Source organism: Ostrinia nubilalis, chromosome 28, assembly GCF_963855985.1.
Source record: "Ostrinia nubilalis chromosome 28, ilOstNubi1.1, whole genome shotgun sequence".
NCBI lineage: Eukaryota > Metazoa > Arthropoda > Insecta > Lepidoptera > Crambidae > Ostrinia > Ostrinia nubilalis.
This window is the reverse complement of record NC_087115.1, coordinates 5,884,670-5,906,362: the sequence shown is the minus strand read 5'-3', so window position 1 is coordinate 5,906,362 and position 21,693 is coordinate 5,884,670. Positions and strand designations below refer to the sequence as shown.

The 21,693-nt window shown below is 37.7% G+C and overlaps 2 protein-coding genes and 1 long non-coding RNA gene across 4 annotated transcripts in view; 2 read left to right on the top strand and 1 right to left on the bottom strand.

Moving 5' to 3' along the window:
- LOC135085268 (zinc finger protein 271-like) overlaps window positions 1-21,693 on the bottom strand; it is a 195,831-nt gene that overhangs the window by 40,090 nt on the left and 134,048 nt on the right. The window lies entirely within an intron of this gene.
- Window positions 7,656-8,302, top strand: LOC135085452 (uncharacterized). Its single transcript, XR_010260118.1, has 2 exons — window positions 7,656-7,740; window positions 7,772-8,302. It is a non-coding gene; the product is annotated as an uncharacterized LOC135085452 (long non-coding RNA).
- LOC135085280 (oocyte zinc finger protein XlCOF6-like) lies at window positions 9,985-20,390 on the top strand. 2 transcript variants are annotated; one of them, XM_063980046.1, is made up of 6 exons: window positions 9,998-10,212; window positions 10,873-11,007; window positions 11,620-11,897; window positions 14,005-14,081; window positions 14,490-14,768; window positions 17,815-20,390. In XM_063980046.1, the coding sequence occupies exons 1-6, from the start codon at window positions 10,108-10,110 to the stop codon at window positions 19,683-19,685; spliced, it is 2,745 nt and encodes a 914-aa protein (XP_063836116.1). In that variant the 5' UTR covers window positions 9,998-10,107; the 3' UTR covers window positions 19,686-20,390. The 2 variants fall into 2 exon arrangements, with proteins under 2 accessions (XP_063836115.1, XP_063836116.1); XM_063980045.1 differs by lacking the exon at window positions 14,490-14,768 and having other exon boundaries at window positions 9,985-10,212.

The following is a 21,693-nucleotide window of genomic DNA, read 5'->3' as shown; positions in this document are numbered from 1 at the left end:
TGAAGGGACGCGCGCTGGTAGCTGGAGGAGCTTTTCCAGCTTCACCGGGCAGAGTGGCGAGTACAGAAGGTACTCTAGCCGTTTGGCGATCGTCGGTGCGCGTGCCGACGAGGCCGAGTGTGGGCTTCGCGAAGCGAAAGCGAAGACGTTCGCGATCGGGCCGTAGATTCCGGCTACTGGGACCGCAATTAACTGGGACAGTGGTCCCAGTCGCTGGATCGATAAAAATTAAATATTTTTCTTCCAGCGACTAGGTTCACTCATAGATAACTTAAAAAAATATATTATTCAAGCCAAAATCGGTATCGTACTAAAAGGACAATGACCAAAAGTGGTCCAAATGTCCACCACTAATGAGACCTATATTGGCTTATGGTCCATTAAATAGAGATTAACTTTCAGTATGGGACGAAAAATAAATAAACTGTCAGTAAAAAGTTATGACTGTATGAAAAATTGTAGTAGTTTACGCGCTAATCTCAGGAACTACTGGTCCGATTTGAAAAAATCTTTTTGTTATGGATAGCCCATTTATCAAGGATGGTTTTAGGTTATATAACATCACCCTACAACCAATAGGGGCGGAGCAGCGACCACCCGACCATAATTCCAATATTGTTGTCTTTCTTCTGAGTTTTTTTTTTTCTTTTAGCGAGAATCTAACACGGCACACTAAGCGACATGACATAATATGCATAGATTAATCCGAAATGTGCGATGGATAGAATGATATCAAGAACATTAATTTTCAGATGAAAAGGTAAAAACATGACTTTTCATTCAGTCATAACTTTTTACTGACAGCATATTTTTGATTGCGGTTTGGTTAAAATGAATCAGTATTTAGTAGACTATTTTACTACATAGGTTGGACCACACTCCATACATTTTTGGTCATTGTCCTTTATGAATGGTCCCAAAATGGACTGTCGTCTGCGGTGTTTCCGGACGGATACGACCTGCAAGCTTTCAAGAGGAGAGCGTATCTTTACCTTAAAGGCCGGCAACGCACCTGTAACGCCCCTGGGTCTGCGGGTGTCTATGGGCGACGGTAATCACTTACCATCAGGTGATCCGTTTGCTCGTTTGCCTCCTATCACATAAAAAAAAAAAAAAAAAAAAAAAAGTATTTAATTTTTACTGATCTGGCGATTGGGACCGCGGTCCTAGTTGATTGCGGTCCCAGTTGGCGGAAACCTCGGGTCGGGTATCACTCATCCATCAGAGATTCGTAAATCTAATAAATCTATTTAATTACCACAGATAAATCATATTTTACTAACTAAATCACCTAAAAGTAACCTTTTCATTAGTGTAACCTAAAAGTAAACCAAAGCAGTTCAAAAATCAGCTAAAAGGTTACAAAAGTAACCTTCTGGCAACACTGACTGTTTCTCAATATTGCAGTCATGAAGCTAAAGATAAAAATGGAGGGCAGAGTTGGAACAAAAACTTGAGTCAAATACCTACTTATATCTATCTCGCTCTCTGCGGCCCTACCTCTCTTTTTAGTGTGAACTGTAGTATTGCTATCTTCTGATTTAAATCTCCTTGTAAATTCTTCGAAATAGCCAATTCACTAACCAAATCAGAAGTTAAACAAATAAATAATTAATATTTGAAACTAAGATTACCTAGTTAAAAATTCCCACCTCTCGTTCCCACCACTGCAACTCCTGTGTAGCCAGGATCTACAGCTTGACCGCCACAAAAACCCAACCAATGAAGGTCAAGTTTGTCCCGGGGGAAAGTTAAACTGTCATTGGACCCGCAACGAAATTAATCAGAAGAACATAGGAGGAGTTCGAAATTAAGGTTCGACTTCCCTCCATTGCAAAGCGGATGACAGGTGACAAACAAAGGTTTTAAACCTTCAAGAAAAGATTATGCACCACGGACAATAAATTAAATTAAGGGGGCCTATCTTATGAGCAATTAGCAACTACCTGCCAATAATATTTTTCACAAAATCGCTTAAAAGCACGGAAATTTTTCCTTGTCGCGACAAGATCGGTGTAATAAATTGCGGAAACAGATGTATGTTGTATTGAATTAAGCATTATATCACGTTCATGTTTCCAAAGATCACACTCCCACAAGATATGATGGGCAGACTGCTCATGACTGACATCATCAGTGGAACACTCGCAAAAAGGAGACGGAACTAGTTTGAATTCGTGAAGTTTATGTTTAAAGTTGCCATGTCCCGTGAGGAACTGCGACGAGCAATTGTCGATTTCTAACCATCGCCTAGTTAGACGTTCGCGTACATTCGGGAAGAACTTATATAAGTGACGTCCTTTGACTGACGTATCCCATCTTTTTTGCCATTCATTAAGTAAATTTTCTTCAACGACTTCTCGGGAATCAAATAATCGACTTATTTTAGAACGATCGCGGCTATTTAAGAAATCGGAGGTTATATTTTCCCTTGATGCGAAGTACATAGCCGCACGCTTTTGTACCTCTAAGTCGACCGGCAGTACACCAGCCAGGACTGGCAGAGCTTCCGTGCTCACAGTTCTGTAAGCTTTGCAAAGAAAAATCAATCCAAGGCGTTGACTTTGGAGTAGTTTCCGTCGAGCGGCTCCTATAGTAGCTCTGTCAGCCCAAACTGGTGCACCATAGCAAATGGAGCTTAAATAAGTGGCCGAATATATTACTCGGAGGATTTTAAACGTTAGACCCCACGTCGAGGTTGAAATGTGACTTAAGGCATAAAAGTTCTTTTTAGCTTTTTCACCGATCTGTTTAATGTGCTCGACAAAACTAAAGTTTTTCTCTAAAATTAGTCCGAGATAGCAAACAGATTCCCGTTTTTTAACAGTTATTTCATTGAATTTAATGCGAGGCAAAACCTTAAGATTACCTTTTAATAGAAGCTGATAAGTTTTGTGAGGGGCAAACTGCAAACGATTCCTGTCTCCCCATTGAGATATTAAATTCAAGCATGTATCCGCTAGATTTTCAAGCTTTGATCTAGTGTCAGCCTCTATTAAAAGGAGACCGTCATCAGCGTACCCGGTTAACGAACAGCCTTCGGGTAATGGTAATGCTAGAAAATCATCGAAACCCAAATTCCAAAGGTAGGGCCCTAGGACCGATCCTTGGGGACAGCCGCGCGTGAGCACCTTTGATTCAGCATGATGGCCGAGTTTTAATTTAGTTGTACCGTTACAAAAGTACGAGTGCAGTAGTGAATATATATTACTATAGCATCCACGAACTTTCAGTTTTAAGAGCAGGATCGGCCACCAAGCATTGTCGAAGGCACCTGAAATATCGAGGAATATTCCTACAACGTACTTTGCCACCGAGGACGTCACTTTTTGTCTAACAGATATTACTGCATCTGCAGTAGACTTCCCGGCGGTGAAGCCAAACTGCTGCTCGTGAAAAATTGGACCACCCGGTAGCAAACGCGGCACTACTAATCGCTCTAACAGTTTACCTAATGAGGGAAGTAATGTAATAGGTCGGTACGATTTAGGATCTTCGGGCGGTTTGTCACCTCCCTTTGGTATCCCAACTAATATTATAAATGCGAAAGTAACTCTGTCTGTCTGTCTGTCTGTCTGTCTGTCTGTCTGTTACGCTTTCCCGCTTAAACCTCGCAACCGATTTTGATGAAATTTGGCATAGAGATAGTTTGAGTCCCGGGAAAGAACATAGGATAGTTTTTATCCCGGTTTTTGAAACAGGGACGCGCGCGATAAAGTTTTTCTGTGACAGACAAAATTCCACGCGGGCGAAGCCGCGGGCGGAAAGCTAGTAATTTTAATAAATCCGCGACGCCATATACTCGGAAACACGCCCTCCGAGATACAACGAGTGAAAACATTAAGAATATCCGTTCCGGCTGTTTTACACGCTGCTTTAATCATTTTATTTGATATTTTATCTTCGCCCGATGCTTTGTTTAAGGGTAAACTATTTACTATATCGTAAAACTCATCAAGGCTAGGAATAGAAGACACAGGCGACTCAGGCAGCACCGCAATAGCATTTCTGACGTCCCGATGATAATCGTTATCGTCAGACACACTATCGTCGGGTATAAGCGCGTTAAGAAGAGCACCTGTTGTTTCCTCTACACCCACCGTATGAGTGTTGTTAATTTTTATGTTAGAAATATCCTGTAAAGGGAGGCACACAGAAAAGGCCTAAGTTACTGTGCAGGACTGTTTATTATCCGGCTAGAAAACTGTACGGAACTGTCGGAGCCAGATAACTGTGACTGGAGTAGAAGAGCGGAGTAGGCTGTACGGATGCGGTGAACGGAGAGCGGTGGACTGTAGACTGTAGATGCTCCGCTGACGGTGTCTCCAATCGCTGCACTACTATACTATAATCGGTGGTGGATCGTTGCCACGTCTTCGTACCTCGTGGCTTCTATACTATGTGCGGTGTGACGCTATAAACGGTGAACACGGTGCGGTCGATGTCACACGCTGTAGGAGTCCGGTCTATACGGTATCCGAAGTCGCTATGCTATAACGGTGTCCGAGGTCTATGCTGTAGTCGTTCTTCTATTAACTATCTTCACTATGCGCTCTTGAGACTCTTGCGTAGACTGTTCTTCGCTGTACTATCGGAGACTATTCTCTTCGGTTGCTTGTAGAAGACTATGCTTGGTGCGGCCCGGCAGCCGGTTTATATACCCATAAAATCCCGCCTATTTTCTAGAATAATACGCGGTCCGCCCGTATTCGGGAATACGCAAGTACTTACTCGAACTCGCGGGAGTCGTAAACAAACTATAAGGCGTCCGGATATGAGCCTTATCGCGTAGATCGTAAGGGCGGTTATCGCGAGCGCGCGTGCTATCGCTGTCCTTTGCGCACTCGCGCTGTCTCTGTCTTTTGATGTACTTGCCGAGCGCCGATGATTTATTACATATCTATAGCTATAGGTGCGTATATGTATTTACTGCGGTTTCTTTTGATATTTTTAGGGTTCCGCTCGGCCGATTAGTAGTCGTCCTGCACATACTCCCGCCGTGCAGCGACGGACTCGTCGATGCAGAAAAACAGCTAGCAGGACGACTGCTGTTTCTGCTCGGTGAAACGGTGGCGGAGGTGACTATCATGCGGTACTGTAGCTCCCGCCGGTACTGGAGTCTTCTCTCTCCAGTTCGTTACTTCTTCTATATGTTGGCGTTGTCTTGCTATTGCACTTCGGCGTGGTGCGAACGACGGACGGTTCTCGGAGTTTCTATTATGTTCTTTTCTATTTTCACGCCATGAGGCCTCCCGCCGGTATGGAAGCTGCGATGACTCCTGCCGATTTCTATTTTGCGACGACTCCCGCCGGTTATGCGGTGATCTTCGGTTTGCGCCTGATGGATTTCTATCGGCAATCTGATCGGTGTTACGAGTTAACGCCACTGTTGCGTTGACTTTTTCGGTAGGCGCAACGGTTTCATGGTGCAGTAATTTATGGTGGGTTTTCCTGCAGCCATTTATTTTGCACTGTATCCCTGGACATCTATGCGCTCTTGTCCAGGGACGAAGACAGCGGTAGCACAGGCGTTTCTGTTTGGCAATGTCCCAGCGTTCACTACTATGGGCTTGTTTCATCTCGCTGCAATCAGTGACGGAGTGGTTGCTCTTGCAAACTGGGCACGACGATCTCTGTACTGTCTTCTGTTCGATGTGGAAGACACGCTGGGTATTCTGTATTTTCCGGTGTGGGTAGCTGTGTTCTCTGTAGATCGGTTCGGGAGCGGCGAACTTGGCACACTTCTCGGCCTCTCGCTCGATGAAGCGGCTGAACTTGATGAGGTCCGGTTCCTCTTCTGTGTGCTCCCAGGCGAAGTCGTACCAGCGGTAGCGAAGCGCCGGTGTAAGCTTCTCGGTAAGACTATGAACTATCTCGGGGTTATACAGGTAATGTGTCCGCCCAAGTGCACGAAGAGTCGCTACGCTGTTCTGTATTCGGGTAGCGAACACACAAACCTGTTCCGGCGATTCGGTGAGTCTCTGTAGTCTCCTTAAATTTTCTATCTCGGACAGTGCGATCGAGTCCGGTCGGCCAAATCGCATTTCTAATGTGCGCATAATATCTTGCGCCTTCGCGTTCACTATGAGCAAAGAGGTCACGGCTTCTTTTGCTCGTCCTGTAAGTGACCGCCGGAGTCTTGCGATATTTTCTATCTCGCTGAAAAAACTCGCTGTTTCGTTGTAAGCTGCTTTGAAAGCGAGCCAATCGTAGTGCGCGCCACTGAAGTTCGGCAATTCTCCGATGTACTGTGGCTGCTGTCCGGCGCGCGCTGCGGTTGCGATGGCTGTTGCGAGTTCTGTTATATCTATAAACTGCTTCGATGACGTCGGCTGCGGTGCGGTGACGGCTACAGGGGATGGCGGTTGTAAGTCGCCATCTCCTTTCAAAGATGCCGAGTCATCGTCATCATCGGACTCCATCTCTATTAGCTTGCGGCAAGCGATGGCAAGCTCCAACTGTAGGCGGGCTATCTCTGCCTCCGCCTCGGCTAGTCGACGGGCGCAGTCGGTATGAGCAAGCGGTGCTCGTGGTGAAACCGTCAAGTGCTGTTCATCTTCTGTGACGTCTGCTGGTGGAACGGATGGAGGCTGGAACTGTATCAAATCCTCCTGCGCGGTAACGGAGAGCTGCTGTGATGACGTCATCTCTTCTGGTGATGGCGTCGTGGGCGGCGTGGCGGGCTGCGATGTTTTCGTCTTGCCTTTCTTCGATCTTGTCACAGGCATCTTCTATTTGTGCTGTAGTATGCCACTTCACGAAGGCCGCTTCGGTGTTCTCGAAGGTTCTATATCTTCGGGATCGGTAGACAACGATCCGGCTCGAAGGACCAGAAAAATTGTGCAGGACTGTTTATTATCCGGCTAGAAAACTGTACGGAACTGTCGGAGCCAGATAACTGTGACTGGAGTAGAAGAGCGGAGTAGGCTGTACGGATGCGGTGAACGGAGAGCGGTGGACTGTAGACTGTAGATGCTCCGCTGACGGTGTCTCCAATCGCTGCACTACTATACTATAATCGGTGGTGGATCGTTGCCACGTCTTCGTACCTCGTGGCTTCTATACTATGTGCGGTGTGACGCTATAAACGGTGAACACGGTGCGGTCGATGTCACACGCTGTAGGAGTCCGGTCTATACGGTATCCGAAGTCGCTATGCTATAACGGTGTCCGAGGTCTATGCTGTAGTCGTTCTTCTATTAACTATCTTCACTATGCGCTCTTGAGACTCTTGCGTAGACTGTTCTTCGCTGTACTATCGGAGACTATTCTCTTCGGTTGCTTGTAGAAGACTATGCTTGGTGCGGCCCGGCAGCCGGTTTATATACCCATAAAATCCCGCCTATTTTCTAGAATAATACGCGGTCCGCCCGTATTCGGGAATACGCAAGTACTTACTCGAACTCGCGGGAGTCGTAAACAAACTATAAGGCGTCCGGATATGAGCCTTATCGCGTAGATCGTAAGGGCGGTTATCGCGAGCGCGCGTGCTATCGCTGTCCTTTGCGCACTCGCGCTGTCTCTGTCTTTTGATGTACTTGCCGAGCGCCGATGATTTATTACATATCTATAGCTATAGGTGCGTATATGTATTTACTGCGGTTTCTTTTGATATTTTTAGGGTTCCGCTCGGCCGATTAGTAGTCGTCCTGCACAGTTACCAACAACGAGAACCGAACATAGGACCACTTATGGCAATGTTAGTAGGTAGGTACGTCACTACCGTCATATTTTTCTTCCGTTCAGTTAATGTTCCCTTCTATGATCTGAGGTTAATGTTCTCAAAGCTATATAGGTCTACGCAATACTTTGAGAATAGTAACTGAGTATTATTTATTTATTTTTAACAGAGTTATAAAGTTGCCTTTTTAAACTGTATTTTCTCAATTATTAATTTAATATTGACATAAGTATGTTATTCTAATGATGGTAGTTCATTCATGAACATGATTTTGAAATTACTTACAATTTGAGACAATATTATTATTTAGAGTTCTTTACTAAACAAAAAATACACCGAAACTAATAAAATGTTTTGTTTGTATTAAACACGAACTATTTATTACTAATGAAGTCTTGATTACTATCAATACTAATTTAAGGTTGACTTAAAATGTATATTTTCCATTTTTTTTTTGTAATTCATTCTAGCTACCACTATAATTTGTTTTTTTTTATTGTAAGATAAAAATATTTTTGTTTTAAAATTGTTATTGTGTTTAAATTTTGTCCCTGTCTGCATGATACAAATAACATTTAAGTAACATAACGCCTTACTTAATAAAGTTTACTGAACTAAAAAGCTTGTATCATTTTTAAACCTCTACTCCGCTTTGATGGAAACCAGGCCTTAGAAGCGTGAAGAAGCGCTGCAGTGGGCCCATAAGGTTAAACATTCTTTCTTAACTTTCTTAAGGTAGGTATATTAACTTTTTGAGTGAGTCACATAACAGTCCGGCCACGCTTGCCGCACGTACGACTATAGTTTTCATACAGCGTTAGGCCTGGTTTCCACTAAAGCGGAGCAGAGCAGAGCGGAGGAGTGTTTTGAATAACCAATCAGATTTCATTATTTCCACTTCTCCTGTAAGTTTAATACAGCTCCGACGCCGAACCGTGCCGCGCAGCCGCCGCTGTTTGAAAGAAGAACGGTCATCTGTGACCCAGGCCCGACAGAAACGAGACATACCTCAGTTTTTTTGTCATGTCTTAATTAGTTAAATTATATATTTTTTATATTCGAAATCTATGTATAACACCAAATTATTACCCTTTATTTTTATTCAGGCGTCATACAAAAACTAATACTAAATGCCTATTTATCACCAAAATTGGTAAATGTATGTACCTAAATAGCTGCTATGGAATGTATCAAGGTGACCTGGAGGTACAGCCGGATTATACAGGGTGGAAACGAGAAGTTACAAAATCCAAAAATTCAATGTTACCAGTTTCCATAATCTGTAACCTATTATTGGTACCATTTGAAAGAGCTCGTGAAGCACTTTCAGAATCAGTAACTAGTTTTTCGATATCTTGTATAGTTTAGAAATAATCGAGTGAAATCACTTATCGTTCCATATGTATAACCACCCTGTATAATCCGGCTGTATCTCCAGGTCACCTAGATACATTCCATAGCAGCTGTAATAGACATTTAGGTACATACATTTACCAATTTTGCTGATAAATAGGCATTTTGTATTAGTTTTTGTATAACGCCTGATCAAAAACAAAGTGTAATATTTTGGTGTTATACATAGATTTCGAATATAAAAAATATATAATTTAACTAATTAAGACGTAACAAAAAAACTGAGGTATGTCTCGTTTCTGTCGGGTCTGGGTTTTTTTTTGTATGGGGCGTGACCGTTCTTCTTTGTAAAAAAAATTGAGGGTCCGATCCGGTACTTCGATCAACAATTCCAACCAGATATCGTCAGCGCAAAAATTGTCTGGAGAAATAAGAGCGCACTTGAGAAGTTACTTCTTATTTTTAACTAACGCCAACTCACATGACTGTGAATTTTAAAGACTTTTATTAAATTAAATTGATGCCAGAGGAGAAAGAGCATAATTACAATAAAAAAACTCACTTTCTGATATCTAGTTGGTATTGTTGATCTAAGGCCAACACTTCTTCGCTCTGCTTCGATCCAGTTTGCTACGCTCCGCTTTGGTGGAAACCGGGTCTTATCATCTTATGGGGAAAACTAAAAAAAAACTGGCAAAAAGGTTTAGTCCAAGTCTGTACGAAAATTTAAAAAAAGTAAAGTCACAACAAAAAAAAGTATAGTTCCAAACACAGATATGGATCTGTGGTTCCAAAATGACTGTCCTGTCGATGACATTGACAGTGGGGCGCCACCGTCAATACCGGATCGCGTAGATAGAGATACTCTATCCTCTATCTACGCCGGATCGCTGGTTCAGATTTTTGCCATGTTGGAAACCATAATATAGTTGAACGATGGTAGCGCCCCCCTGTCATTGAGTTTGGTGGGACAGTGGGACAGTTCAGCGTGGGTCATCTATAAACAAATTGCTAATTTGTATGAAATAAATAATAATGATTTATTTGTGATATTTCTCCAAAAGCCGTACAGAATGGCTGGTCTCTTATGTAGAATATGCCTGGCACGTGATACTCGTATGTGTACAATGTACAACACGCCACTGGAAGTGCTTTATCAAAAAATCACAAAAATACCTGTAAGTTAGCTTTTCTTCTTTTAGTTGTATGTTTATTTATGTTTCCTTTGTTTTACTGGTATATATCATAATTAAATTGTAATAAACATTTCCTGTAAGTATAATTTATTTACTACATATTTTTGGGTGTTTTTTTTAAGTAATAATGCATTATAAAAAAGTATTTATGTATGTTTATATCCTTTGTTTGGTACCTAACCATAGTACAAGCTTTGCTTAATTTGGGACTACATAAATGCAGTGTAAAAATTGTCCAATGATATTTATTTCTGATTCAAAAAGTTATACCTACTTATTGTTTGTTCTCTTCACATGATTTAGCAAACAGACAGTTAACAATACTATGTACACCCACCTTATAGTCAGTAAACACAACACAAAAACGACACATATGTGACGGACAGGACATTGTTATTAATTAGTAATTTTGTTCGTTTCTTATTTGCCTTGTCTATTACCTACACATAATATGATTATGTCTGTAGCACTTTTAGCCCTATATGTTTGTAATTACAGTAAATAAACTGCAATAATTAAAACATTCTCAGCACTTGCCCTATGTTTGTCTCGAAGTGCTGGTAGGGCCCAAAAGATAAGGAGACATGTAAAGTGATAAGGGTCTAAACTGAATAAATATTTTTGATTTTGATAAATTTTCAGCTTAAAACAAAAGACGGAAGACCGCACGTGGTGTGTTATGTCTGCTACCATTTATTGAGCAAGTGTCACAAATTCATTGAAAGTGCCGTTAAAACTGACAAAGTTCTTCAACGACTATGTAGCAGTGGTATACAGGTATATTTTAATAATTGTTTTACGAATAGTCCGTTTAATGGATTATTCCACTTTGTTTATCTGGGTGAAGAAACTTCCACAATGAAAAAAAAATGTGATGCCAGTTATATAAAACATTCCTTAATTTTTTAAAAGAAACAGAACTGCATTCAAGGATTTTCGATTTTTTTTCGAAAATTCACTACCATACCATATCTGTACATAATTAAAATAATTCAGGATCCTTTCATTTGATTTATCAAGTATGTTAGAGAGATTTCATCCTTATACTTAACGCTAACGATCGATGCAATAAAAATTTAGGATGTAATTTCTTAACAGATTTTAGTAGGTTTAATTCCCGGGCGTGGCTAGCAAATTTTTGGAAATCTTTGAATGCAGTTCTATTTCTTTTCAATAAAGGAATATTTTCTCTGATAAAAAAAACTCTATCTACAATATTAAGACTTACTTTCCCTCCAGGTGGCATTACAAAAGTCCACCCTGTAAAATATGTAAATGTTTTTTTTAAAATACATAATATTATTAAGTTTAAAATGTTACTGTTATTGTTAAAAACTGTCAATAAGTTATTCAATAAAGAATTTATTTATTTATTTACTGTCTTTTCAGTTAACCGAGCAGCATATTGCAGCGATAGACAAGGCTTTCTTACTCACACCATTAACTAAGTCACGCGTTATAAATGTAAACGCAATAAGCGATTCAGACGGAGTCAGTATAGAAGTGGCCGAAGTCAAGAGAGAAATTGAAGAAGATAAGCCTATATATTATGAGGTGGAAGTTGTTAAAGATAAAGCTGATTCTTTAGGGTTTGACGGTATAAATAATACAGAACATAGTTCAAAACAGTACGCTTGTACTATCTGTGGTCATTGCTTGCTGACCAAGTAAGTATCCTACTAATATGTACCTTATATGCATATCTAAAAATTTCTTCTTCTTCTTCTTCTTCTCCTCAATGGCTATTGTGTTTCCACGTTTGCCAATGTCACGTGAGCATAGCCATTACACGGTATATGAAGTTATAAACCTTGGGGTTGAGTGCTATTAGGTATAGTCTAGCGTGCACACCTAAAACAGACAAACACAACGGCACAAATAAGACAACACAGTTAGTATATACATAATAAAATCACAAAAAAACAAACAAGAGAACAGACAACAAGTGAGTAGTAGGAGGGAGGAAGGGAAATAAAATACAGTTAGTGGAGAGGGGGAGACATGAACATTTATTATAATTTTATTTTATTAATTAGGATGAATTTTGATAGAATGTCTAAAATAGGGGAATTAACAAGACCGAGGATTGATTTAAGATTACAAGGACGGGGAAAGTCTTGAGGCAGGGAGTCGTATAACGACGCGCCTACCCTGGGACAGTTAAAAAATATGTGGTCAGCAGAGCCTTCGTCCGTTCGTATTAAGCATCTTATAATATAAAGTTAATCTGCATTTTTGTTAAGTTTTACTCCAAATCGTCAGTCCCTAGAGCGTCAGGCCCTAGCTTTAAACGGCACTTGGGACTAAATTACTAGTTAGGGAATGATGTTTTTTATATTGTGATAATAACAAAACAACTACATTATGTATATTAACTTATCTATAAATGTTAAGGTTATAAGTTTTATACTTTATTAGAAGTCATATAGGAGTAATGTAGTATGAAAACATTGAAAATTATAATTTCTCCTAAAATAAAGCATAAAGTGACTGGCCCTTTTAGACATAACATAATTAATTAATAAACTATAATTTACACTAATAAAGTATTCAAAAGCATCTTAAAAAAGTTACGGACAAAATGACGTCGAAAATATACAGATTTTTATGGAATGACCCAGGCATATCTAAAAATCTATATTGTTCCATTGTACCTACCACCATGTTTTAAGCAAATAAATTTTTTGATTTGATAGTATACATTAGAGATGAAACGGATAGTTGTTTGGCCGGATACCGGATATCCGGCCAGCTGCTAGGCCGGATAGCCGGATATCCGCCGACAAGTTTAGCGCCGCTCAGGTGCTTCGAACGCGATCAGTGGGTCTATTAGTAGACTAGACTAGTAACACTTTTCGAAAATTGAATCAGTCCTCCGAATAGAATGTCAGATTTTGCCACTAGTCTAGGGGGCAGATCAATTCGGGTGATTTCGGTTGCTATAGCGAGTGTGTGACTGAATAGCGAAAATTAAATTAGTTTACTTGCTGCGTAATCTGACTGAACTGCATGCATCATGTCACCAGACCATCAGTGAAAAAATGGTAGCCTTTTTTATATGGCAATATTTCGACATTAACAGATGTTTACTATTTAGGTATGTATTCGTCATTAGAGTGATTAGCCCAGAAAAAGAAATTAGGTGTTTGAAAGGCTTTTTGTAACTTTTTGGACCTTAAATAAAAGCCGTCATTATTATAAGCCATTTCATCGATATTTACTTCAAAGATTAATGTATTTCATTTTATTAATAGGAAAATGTCGTACTTTTTTAATATTCGGTATCCGGCCGGATAGTGAGTTACTATCCGGTATCCGGCCGGATAGTAAATTTAGGCCGGATGTCCGGCCTACCGGATAGTTACCGGATATCCGTTTCATCTCTAGTATACAGAGAAGAATGAAACAATAAAATACATTTATTTGGCTCACATTATTAAGTAACTACAAATTACAAAACCTTACTATAACTTACATTAATAAAGCTTTATTAATCTAAGACTATAAATAAATTAATAATTAAATGTCGACAACAAACCTATTTAGTGTCAGCCCAAAACTCTGCTACAAGAGTGGCGTTGTCAGTAGCATTAATCAAATCTTGCGTGCAGTTGTTTGGGCACGCAGGGCATTCCTAAAATAGATTGAATAATATTCATATTATCTCATAATGAAAACAAATATTTACTGAGGGCGCCTTTTCAGCATGTTGAGATAAATATGTATGCACCTAAATGTTATATGCTGAATAAAGTAATTCTATTCTATTTTCAGAGCTGAAGCTAGGAAGCACTACAAATGGCATGGCACCTCCGAAGAACCCTATCTGGACTGTCTGAATTATTTATTTGGTAAGAAATCCAATCTGTCCTAAAGTCCCTTTATTTCCCGTTCGTAACTGACCTTTGGTAACCAGATACGAACAGAGAAAACAAAACCATTTTCGTAGCTGGTTATGCAACATGGTTACAAAAACGACAAGTAAATTCCATTCTCGTAACTGCGTATCAAGCAACAAAAAAATCCATGTTCGTATCTGGTTACCAAAGGTCAGTTACGAACGTGGATTAAAGGCTAAAGTCCGGTCGCCGAGCAGATAGAATTTCGTCCAACGACCTCATGCTACCCATCCTTATCACTCGCACGTAATTATATTGCTGTCGCGACTGTGCGACGAACGGCCGCAGTGTGAGTGCGAGTGATCGAATCCTACATTAATTCTAGGGGCAGCTAGTTTAATAATGTTTTAATGGTTATAGGCGCTCCACCAACTGTGGAAGTCACTATGCAACCTATCACGGCGCCAACTGACCACAAAGAAGCACTAACGGCACAAACAGGCACCATACAAACAGCCACTGCACCAACTTACAGCATACAAGAGTTGACGGCGCCAACTGACCACAAAGAATCACTAACGGCGCCAACTGACAGCATACAAGTGGTGACGGCGCCAATTCATAGCAGAGATGTGCTGAAGTCTCCGCAAACTATCATAGCGTCCGACACTAGTCCAACGAAGATTGAAAATGATGAAGGTATATAAGTTTTAAGCCCAAGAAAATCCAGTTTCAAGGAAAACTATAACGGTTCAGATTGATCAGTTAGTATAAAAGTAATAGTCGTTCAACTCAAGTATTAAATCGATACCTCTGGGCTCAAAGGTCGTAAAGGACAAAATACCGAAAATGAGTTATTTATACAGTTGTACTCAGAATTTAATTCTCTATCGATCTGTATATTTAGTTTGGCGAAATTCTCAAAAAAAGTGCCTTTACGACCCATCATATTTGATGAGCTAAACAGAATTTATCGTGAAAATTGGGATGTAAATACCATTTGATTTTTTAGTACAGTTAACATGGTAGTAAAGAACAAGTAAACACAAATTTTTGGGCGTATAATGAACATGTAGTATAATCTATTGTCCTTTACAACCTAAAATTTTCATACCAAAGTCAAGTAATTTGTCCTTTACGCCCTTAGATTATCTAAACCAATATTTCAAAAATCTACAAAGAGAGGACATTATAACAACTAAGTAGGTAAATTTTATAGAAGTTTCTTATTGTATTTGGTCGGCCGTTTGGTGTAGTGGTTCAGAACGGACTACTATGCCGAGAGGTCCCGGGTTCGATTCCCGGCCGGGCAGAAATTGAAATGATGAATTTTAATTTCTGTGACGGGTCTGGGTGTAAATATGTATAATATGTATGTATTTAATAAAAAAAAAAAAGTATATAAGTAGTATATCCGTTAAGCTAACACCCATAACATAAGCATTGAGTTGCTTACTTTGGGGCTAGCTGGCGCTGTGTGAAATTGTCCAAAGATTTATTTATTTATTTATTAGTATTTATTTAAGTATGTGCGTTTAGAACAAACAAAATAACTAAAAAAATCATCAAAAATATGTAAGAAAACTATTTTAGAGTGTAACGTTTATGTGATTTGTACATATAAAATGATGAAATCTATCCACATCGGGTAAAGTTATAATGATTTTTATTATTTCTCACATTTGAAGAAACTAGGTATTTGTCAGGTAAAAGATAATTATCCTAACTTAATTAGGTAAATAATTATTACCTAATTAAGTTAGGATAGTCATTATACAAATTTAAAAAATGAAAAAGCTAAATGAGAAAAAGAAGTCACCTTACTGTAGGTAGTATCATAAGGTGTCATTATTACCCGACTGCCGATATGTTTTGTATGCATAAATCACACAAATGCTACACTTTACAATTGTTTTTAATGATTTCCTAGGAATTCTGACTAACGCCCTTGGTCAAAACCACGTTTGAGTTTTGACTGTAACAATTATAATAAATAAGTATAGTTTCTAAAGTTATTTGGATCAGCTAATAAAATATAACTAGTAGGAAAAATATTTACGCTTAACATGGGAAAATATAGTGTCAGTTGAGACTTAATGTGTAAAGCGTGAATGCACTTTTTTCGGAGTTATATTTTTATATTAAAAATAATTGGCTTTTAAAAACGGTATTGTGTAGGAGTACAGTAAGTGGATGTACTTTACTGGAATGAAAAACTTCCTACTTGTAATCTTACTTACCTAACCATTCTACTTTTGTACCAAGTACAATGACATAATTTCAAGCTATGAATAACAATGTTTAATCTATTTAGAATTTAGAATAATTATTATTTGTTTTTCGTTAGTCCTAATTCTATTCTATCTGCATTATCATAAGGTCAACTGGTTGACAGACTGCCCTATGGAATTAAGTCCGCCATTTATAGTTTTTCGGAACAATAATAATGATTAAATAAATATATAAAATTAAATTGGTTTCGGCTTTTCGTATTAAGTAGACATCATTATATGAAGTTTTACTTAAAAGCGTCATAATATTTATGCTCTATTTTCGCTCTTATATCGGAAATGGTATCTTCTAGTTCGAAGATATCAAAACTTCTGCTTGCTTAAATAATAGTTTAATAAATTGTGTGCATTATATTATGGAGCTACGAAAAATCATTTTATTTCATTTAAAATACCATAATTCATTAAAAATATGTAAAGAAATGGTATTCACATATCAAATACCATAAAATATTAAATATTTAAGCTAAATTATCAATTTACCCTCGCATAATACCTTACTTGGGTGTTCCGTTACGACCTATGAAAACCTATAAAACTATTTAAATTGTCATTTATTACCTTGGTTTTGTAGTTTTTTTTAAATAAAAATAGACTTACGACCTGAGTAACTTGCCTAAGACGAATATTTGAGGGGCGTAAAAGACTTTTTATTGTAATTTTGAGGGCGTAAAGGAAATCTATCTCAGTAAATACAGCCCTAGTCCAGTTCTTCAATACCTCTTCGGAAAATGCTGTAAATTCTAAGCACTTTCTTCTTAGGTCATATTTTAGTAGCTCAAAAAACAAAAAAGTTACTGTCGAATATAAAAATAAAAAATCGTTTTTTGCTTCTCCTGAAAAGTCGTACTTTGTCCTTTACGACCTTTGAGCCCAGAGGTATCGAAATGTCAAAATAAACAGTGTCAATAATAATTAAATTCCAAACAGTTCGTCAATTTTATAGAACGCCTGCTCGATCAACCACTTTTTTAATTGAAATTTGAAAGAATGGAGTGATACCGCTTCTTTCACTATATTAGGCAATCGGTTGTATATTAGAAAATTTCTTACCTATAAAAATTCCTTAGAAGAAAACATTAAGACTTTATGTTTTGAAGTGATTTTAGATGAAGTAATTGCTTGCTTGACTGAGTTTCTTGTGCTGCTTCTGCTCAGCACTGGGCCACTTATTGTTCTGAAGCAGTGGTGGGGTGCTGGGAGGTGTTGTTAAAAGCCTACTATAAATAAATTAGTTTTATGAGTTTATGTAACGGATAAAACCTTGTATCGCAAAACAAAATTTAAGAAACAACTATATTGTAGTAAGGTAATCGAGGGGCAACTACGGAATCCTACAGTGCGCGTGCCACGACACGCACTTGGCTGTTTTATTACCTATTTTACTGTTTCAATTTTATTTTATCTATCTTATTTGAAATCTTTTGTGAACCATCGTTTATTTCTTTTTACAGAGATGCCTAAGAAAGAAGATATGGACGAAAAATCAAATTTACCCGAAGAACTAAAAGATGAATCGCCAAAAATTTTCAAAAACGAAAAAGAATTAATGATAGAAATGAAAATAGACGTCTATAAAAAAATTGTGAAACCAAAGAATATAATAAAGAAAAAAGAAGAAACTGCGAAACCAAATAATACAATAAAGAATAAAGAAAAAGCAACTAACAGTGAAGTGACTATAAAAAAGAGAAAACTCACTAAAAACATGAAACCAAATAGAAAAAATGAAACAAAATTAACCGTTAGTAATAATTTAACCGAAAACGAGGTATATTGTGAAGTCCCATTATTTAAATCGGATGACCCGTTAGACACAAATTATAAAGATAATACACCAAATACAGATAAATTAGACAGTTCAGACACGAATATAGAAACGGAAGATATAGAACAAAATGATGAAAATGAAACGAAAAAAATTACAGCAGCAGAAAAAACATTTCCGTGTGATACTTGTAAAAAAGTCTTCCCAAGTAATGCGAGGTTGAAACGCCATAGACGTGTGCACACGTGCGAGAAACCATTCTCATGCGAACATTGCTCGAAAACATTCGCAGACAAATGTAACCTAAGTCGACATTCCCGAATCCATTCCGGAGAAAAGCCATTCGAGTGCGATCTCTGCGGAAAATGTTTCTCGATTAAAACTCACTTGAGCGTTCACTTACTCACGCACAATAATTCTAGTAAAAAACAAACTAAAAGCACTGTGTCGTGCGATGCTTGTGGAAAAATATACACGCACAAAATGAATTTAGCACGGCACATTTCAACAAAGCACGCCAGGACACATACAGGTGAAAAACCGTTCTCATGTAACTATTGCGATTACAAGACTGCTGTACAATATCATTTAACTACTCATATACGGACACATACAGGTGAAAAACCGTTCTCATGTACCTTTTGTCATTACAAGACTGCTAAAAAAGATAGTTTAAATACTCATATACGGACACATACAGGTGAAAAACCGTTCTCATGTAACTATTGCAATTACAAGACTGCTGTACAATCTAATTTAATTAGACATAATATACGGACACATACAGGTAAAAAGCCGTTCTCATGTAACTATTGTCATTACAAGACTGCTGTAAAATCAGATTTAATTATACATATACGGACACATGGTGAAAAACCGTTCTCATGTAACTATTGCAATTATAAGGCCACCGTAAAATCAATTTTAATTAAACACGAAAGGACACATACAGGTGAAAAACCGTTCTCATGTAACTATTGCCATTATAAGACCACTCAAAAATCAACTTTAATTAAACACGAAAAGACACATACAGGTGAAAAACCGTTCTCATGTAACTATTGTCATTACAAGACTGCATATAAAGATGTTTTAGTCCGTCATATACGGATACATACAGGTGAAAAACCGTTCTCATGTTCGTATTGTTATTACAAGACCGCATTAAAACGTAATTTAACTACTCATATACGGACACATAAAGGTGAAAAACCGTTCTCATGTGACTATTGTAATTACAAGGCTACTACAAAAGCTCATTTAACTATTCACATACGGACACACACAGGTGAAAAACCGTTCTCATGTAACTATTGCCATTATAAGACCACCCTAAAATCAAATTTAATTAAACACGAAAGGACACATACAGGTGAAAAACCGTTCTCATGTAACTATTGCCATTATAAGACCACCCTAAAATCAAATTTAATTAAACACGAAAGGACACATACAGGTGAAAAACCGTTCTCATGTAACTATTGCCATTATAAGACCACTCAAAAATCAACTTTAACTAAACACGAAAGGACACATACAGGCGAAAAACCGATTTGAGGTAATAATAATAATAATTATTATTTTTAAGATTTTTGTTTTTATAATGTATTTTTATTTTTTGATAATAATTACATTGTAAAAAGAAAAAATTAAAAATAAGAAAGTAAGATGAATAAAGGAATAATAATAATAATAATGTCTTTATTGTGAATCACAGGTTATACAGGGTGACAGGTAAAGCGATACATTCCTTGAAAGGGGTTAAAGTAGAGCTTATTTGCAGTCATTTAAGTCATATGACACCATGTCCGAAACTTGTTCATTTCCAAGTTATTCAAGATTTAGTATTTTTTTAAAAATCTCCAGTTTTTATGTTAAAATGTACCCTTGTAATGAAGAATACGGAATAATGTTAACTTTTTTGTTGTATTCGTATAGCTAAATAATAGAATTGACATTTTAAATTAAAATTTGCAAGAAAGAATCGTCATTACTCAAGTAAAAGCTTAAAAACCATGTATTATTTTGCAAAAAAAATATGTTTTAGGTAATTAAACGAAGAATTTCCAAGAAAAAATGTATGGAATGTTGTGTACAAATTACAGAATTTAGTTCCTTGATTCATTAGCTATTCAAAAAGGTACAGGTGTTTAACAAACACTACATAATTATTTTTTTATTTGAATTTAAACGTCTTTCATAAAAAAATTAATAAATAAAAAAGTCACACTAACAACTATTCTTGGGTCTCAATAAATGAAAAACTTAGTATTTTAAGGGGGCGTCCATAAATTTTAGGGGGGGAGGGGGTCAACAAAAACCTCACTAAATCTCACGTGGGGCAGAGGGCGGCAGGAGTCGGCGTGATTAATATACATAATACCTCCACAAAATTACAGCTCTCTAGTGCCAATAGTTTCCAAGCAAAACCTCGGACAGACAGACATATCGAAACTATAAGGTAGGGATGTAACGATACATGAATTTGCCGATACGATACCGATACCGATTATCGAGGAAAATAATCGGCGATACCGATACCGATATCGATGGCTTAGTAGTAAATACACCCAGTAAATAATGAATGATGTACTTACTTTATATGCATAAAACTTACATAGAATAAATAGACACTCCATCTGTAAAGTGTGGCAAAAATTGAAATTAAAAATAATGAAAAAAAGGTGAAATATCAAATCAACATTTATTTGGGTAATATTTATCAAGGAATCAAATCAAAAGTAAATCAATATTAATAATCAAAGTTCACTTTAGGAAGATTTTTGTTAAGGAAACAAAGTTTATTCAAATTACTAGCAGACAATCTGTTGCGTTAATCATTTTGTATGAGGCCTGCAGTTGAAAAAAGACGTTCTGGGGCAACTGAGCTCATTGGGTAAGATAAATATTTTTGTGCAAGCATTTTCAATTTTGGGTATTTATCTTCATTGCTCCAATAGTTCTTTGGATCTTGTTTCATTGGAATATTTGGACATCTCGTATAAGATTCCACATCTTCTTGCTCAGGATGACTAGACATGTTTGATAAAGGTTCCTCCTCTTCTGGTTCTTTAATCAAACTGTCACAAGCACTCCAGATACCTGAGAAAGTCTCATCTTGCTTTTTTTGTGACTCTACACGCTCTACAGGAACATGTGTATCCCCGTTTGCCATTAAGGAGGTAAGTATTCTTTTCGCCTCAATGGTTGTGGATTGTAGAAAGAACGTACGCAATTTATAGCGCGGATCTAGTGTTGTTGATAAAATAAAAGTTTCCTCACTCTCTAGATAATCAAATCTGTCATTTATTCCAGCTATCAAAATCTCTACAAAATTATAATATTCTGGGCTGTAACTGTCGTCCACGGTCTCTTGATTATTTTTGATCCGTTTTAAAATTTTTCGCAAACTGTTAATAAGAGGTATAGCGTCAGATAAGCAAGCAGATTCTTCACTTATAGATTTTATAGCTTCTTCAAAATAATTCAAAGTCGAAACAACTTGTTCCATCAATAGCCATTCTTCTGTAGACAATTGAGAATGTTACTAGGTATGCAAAATCAC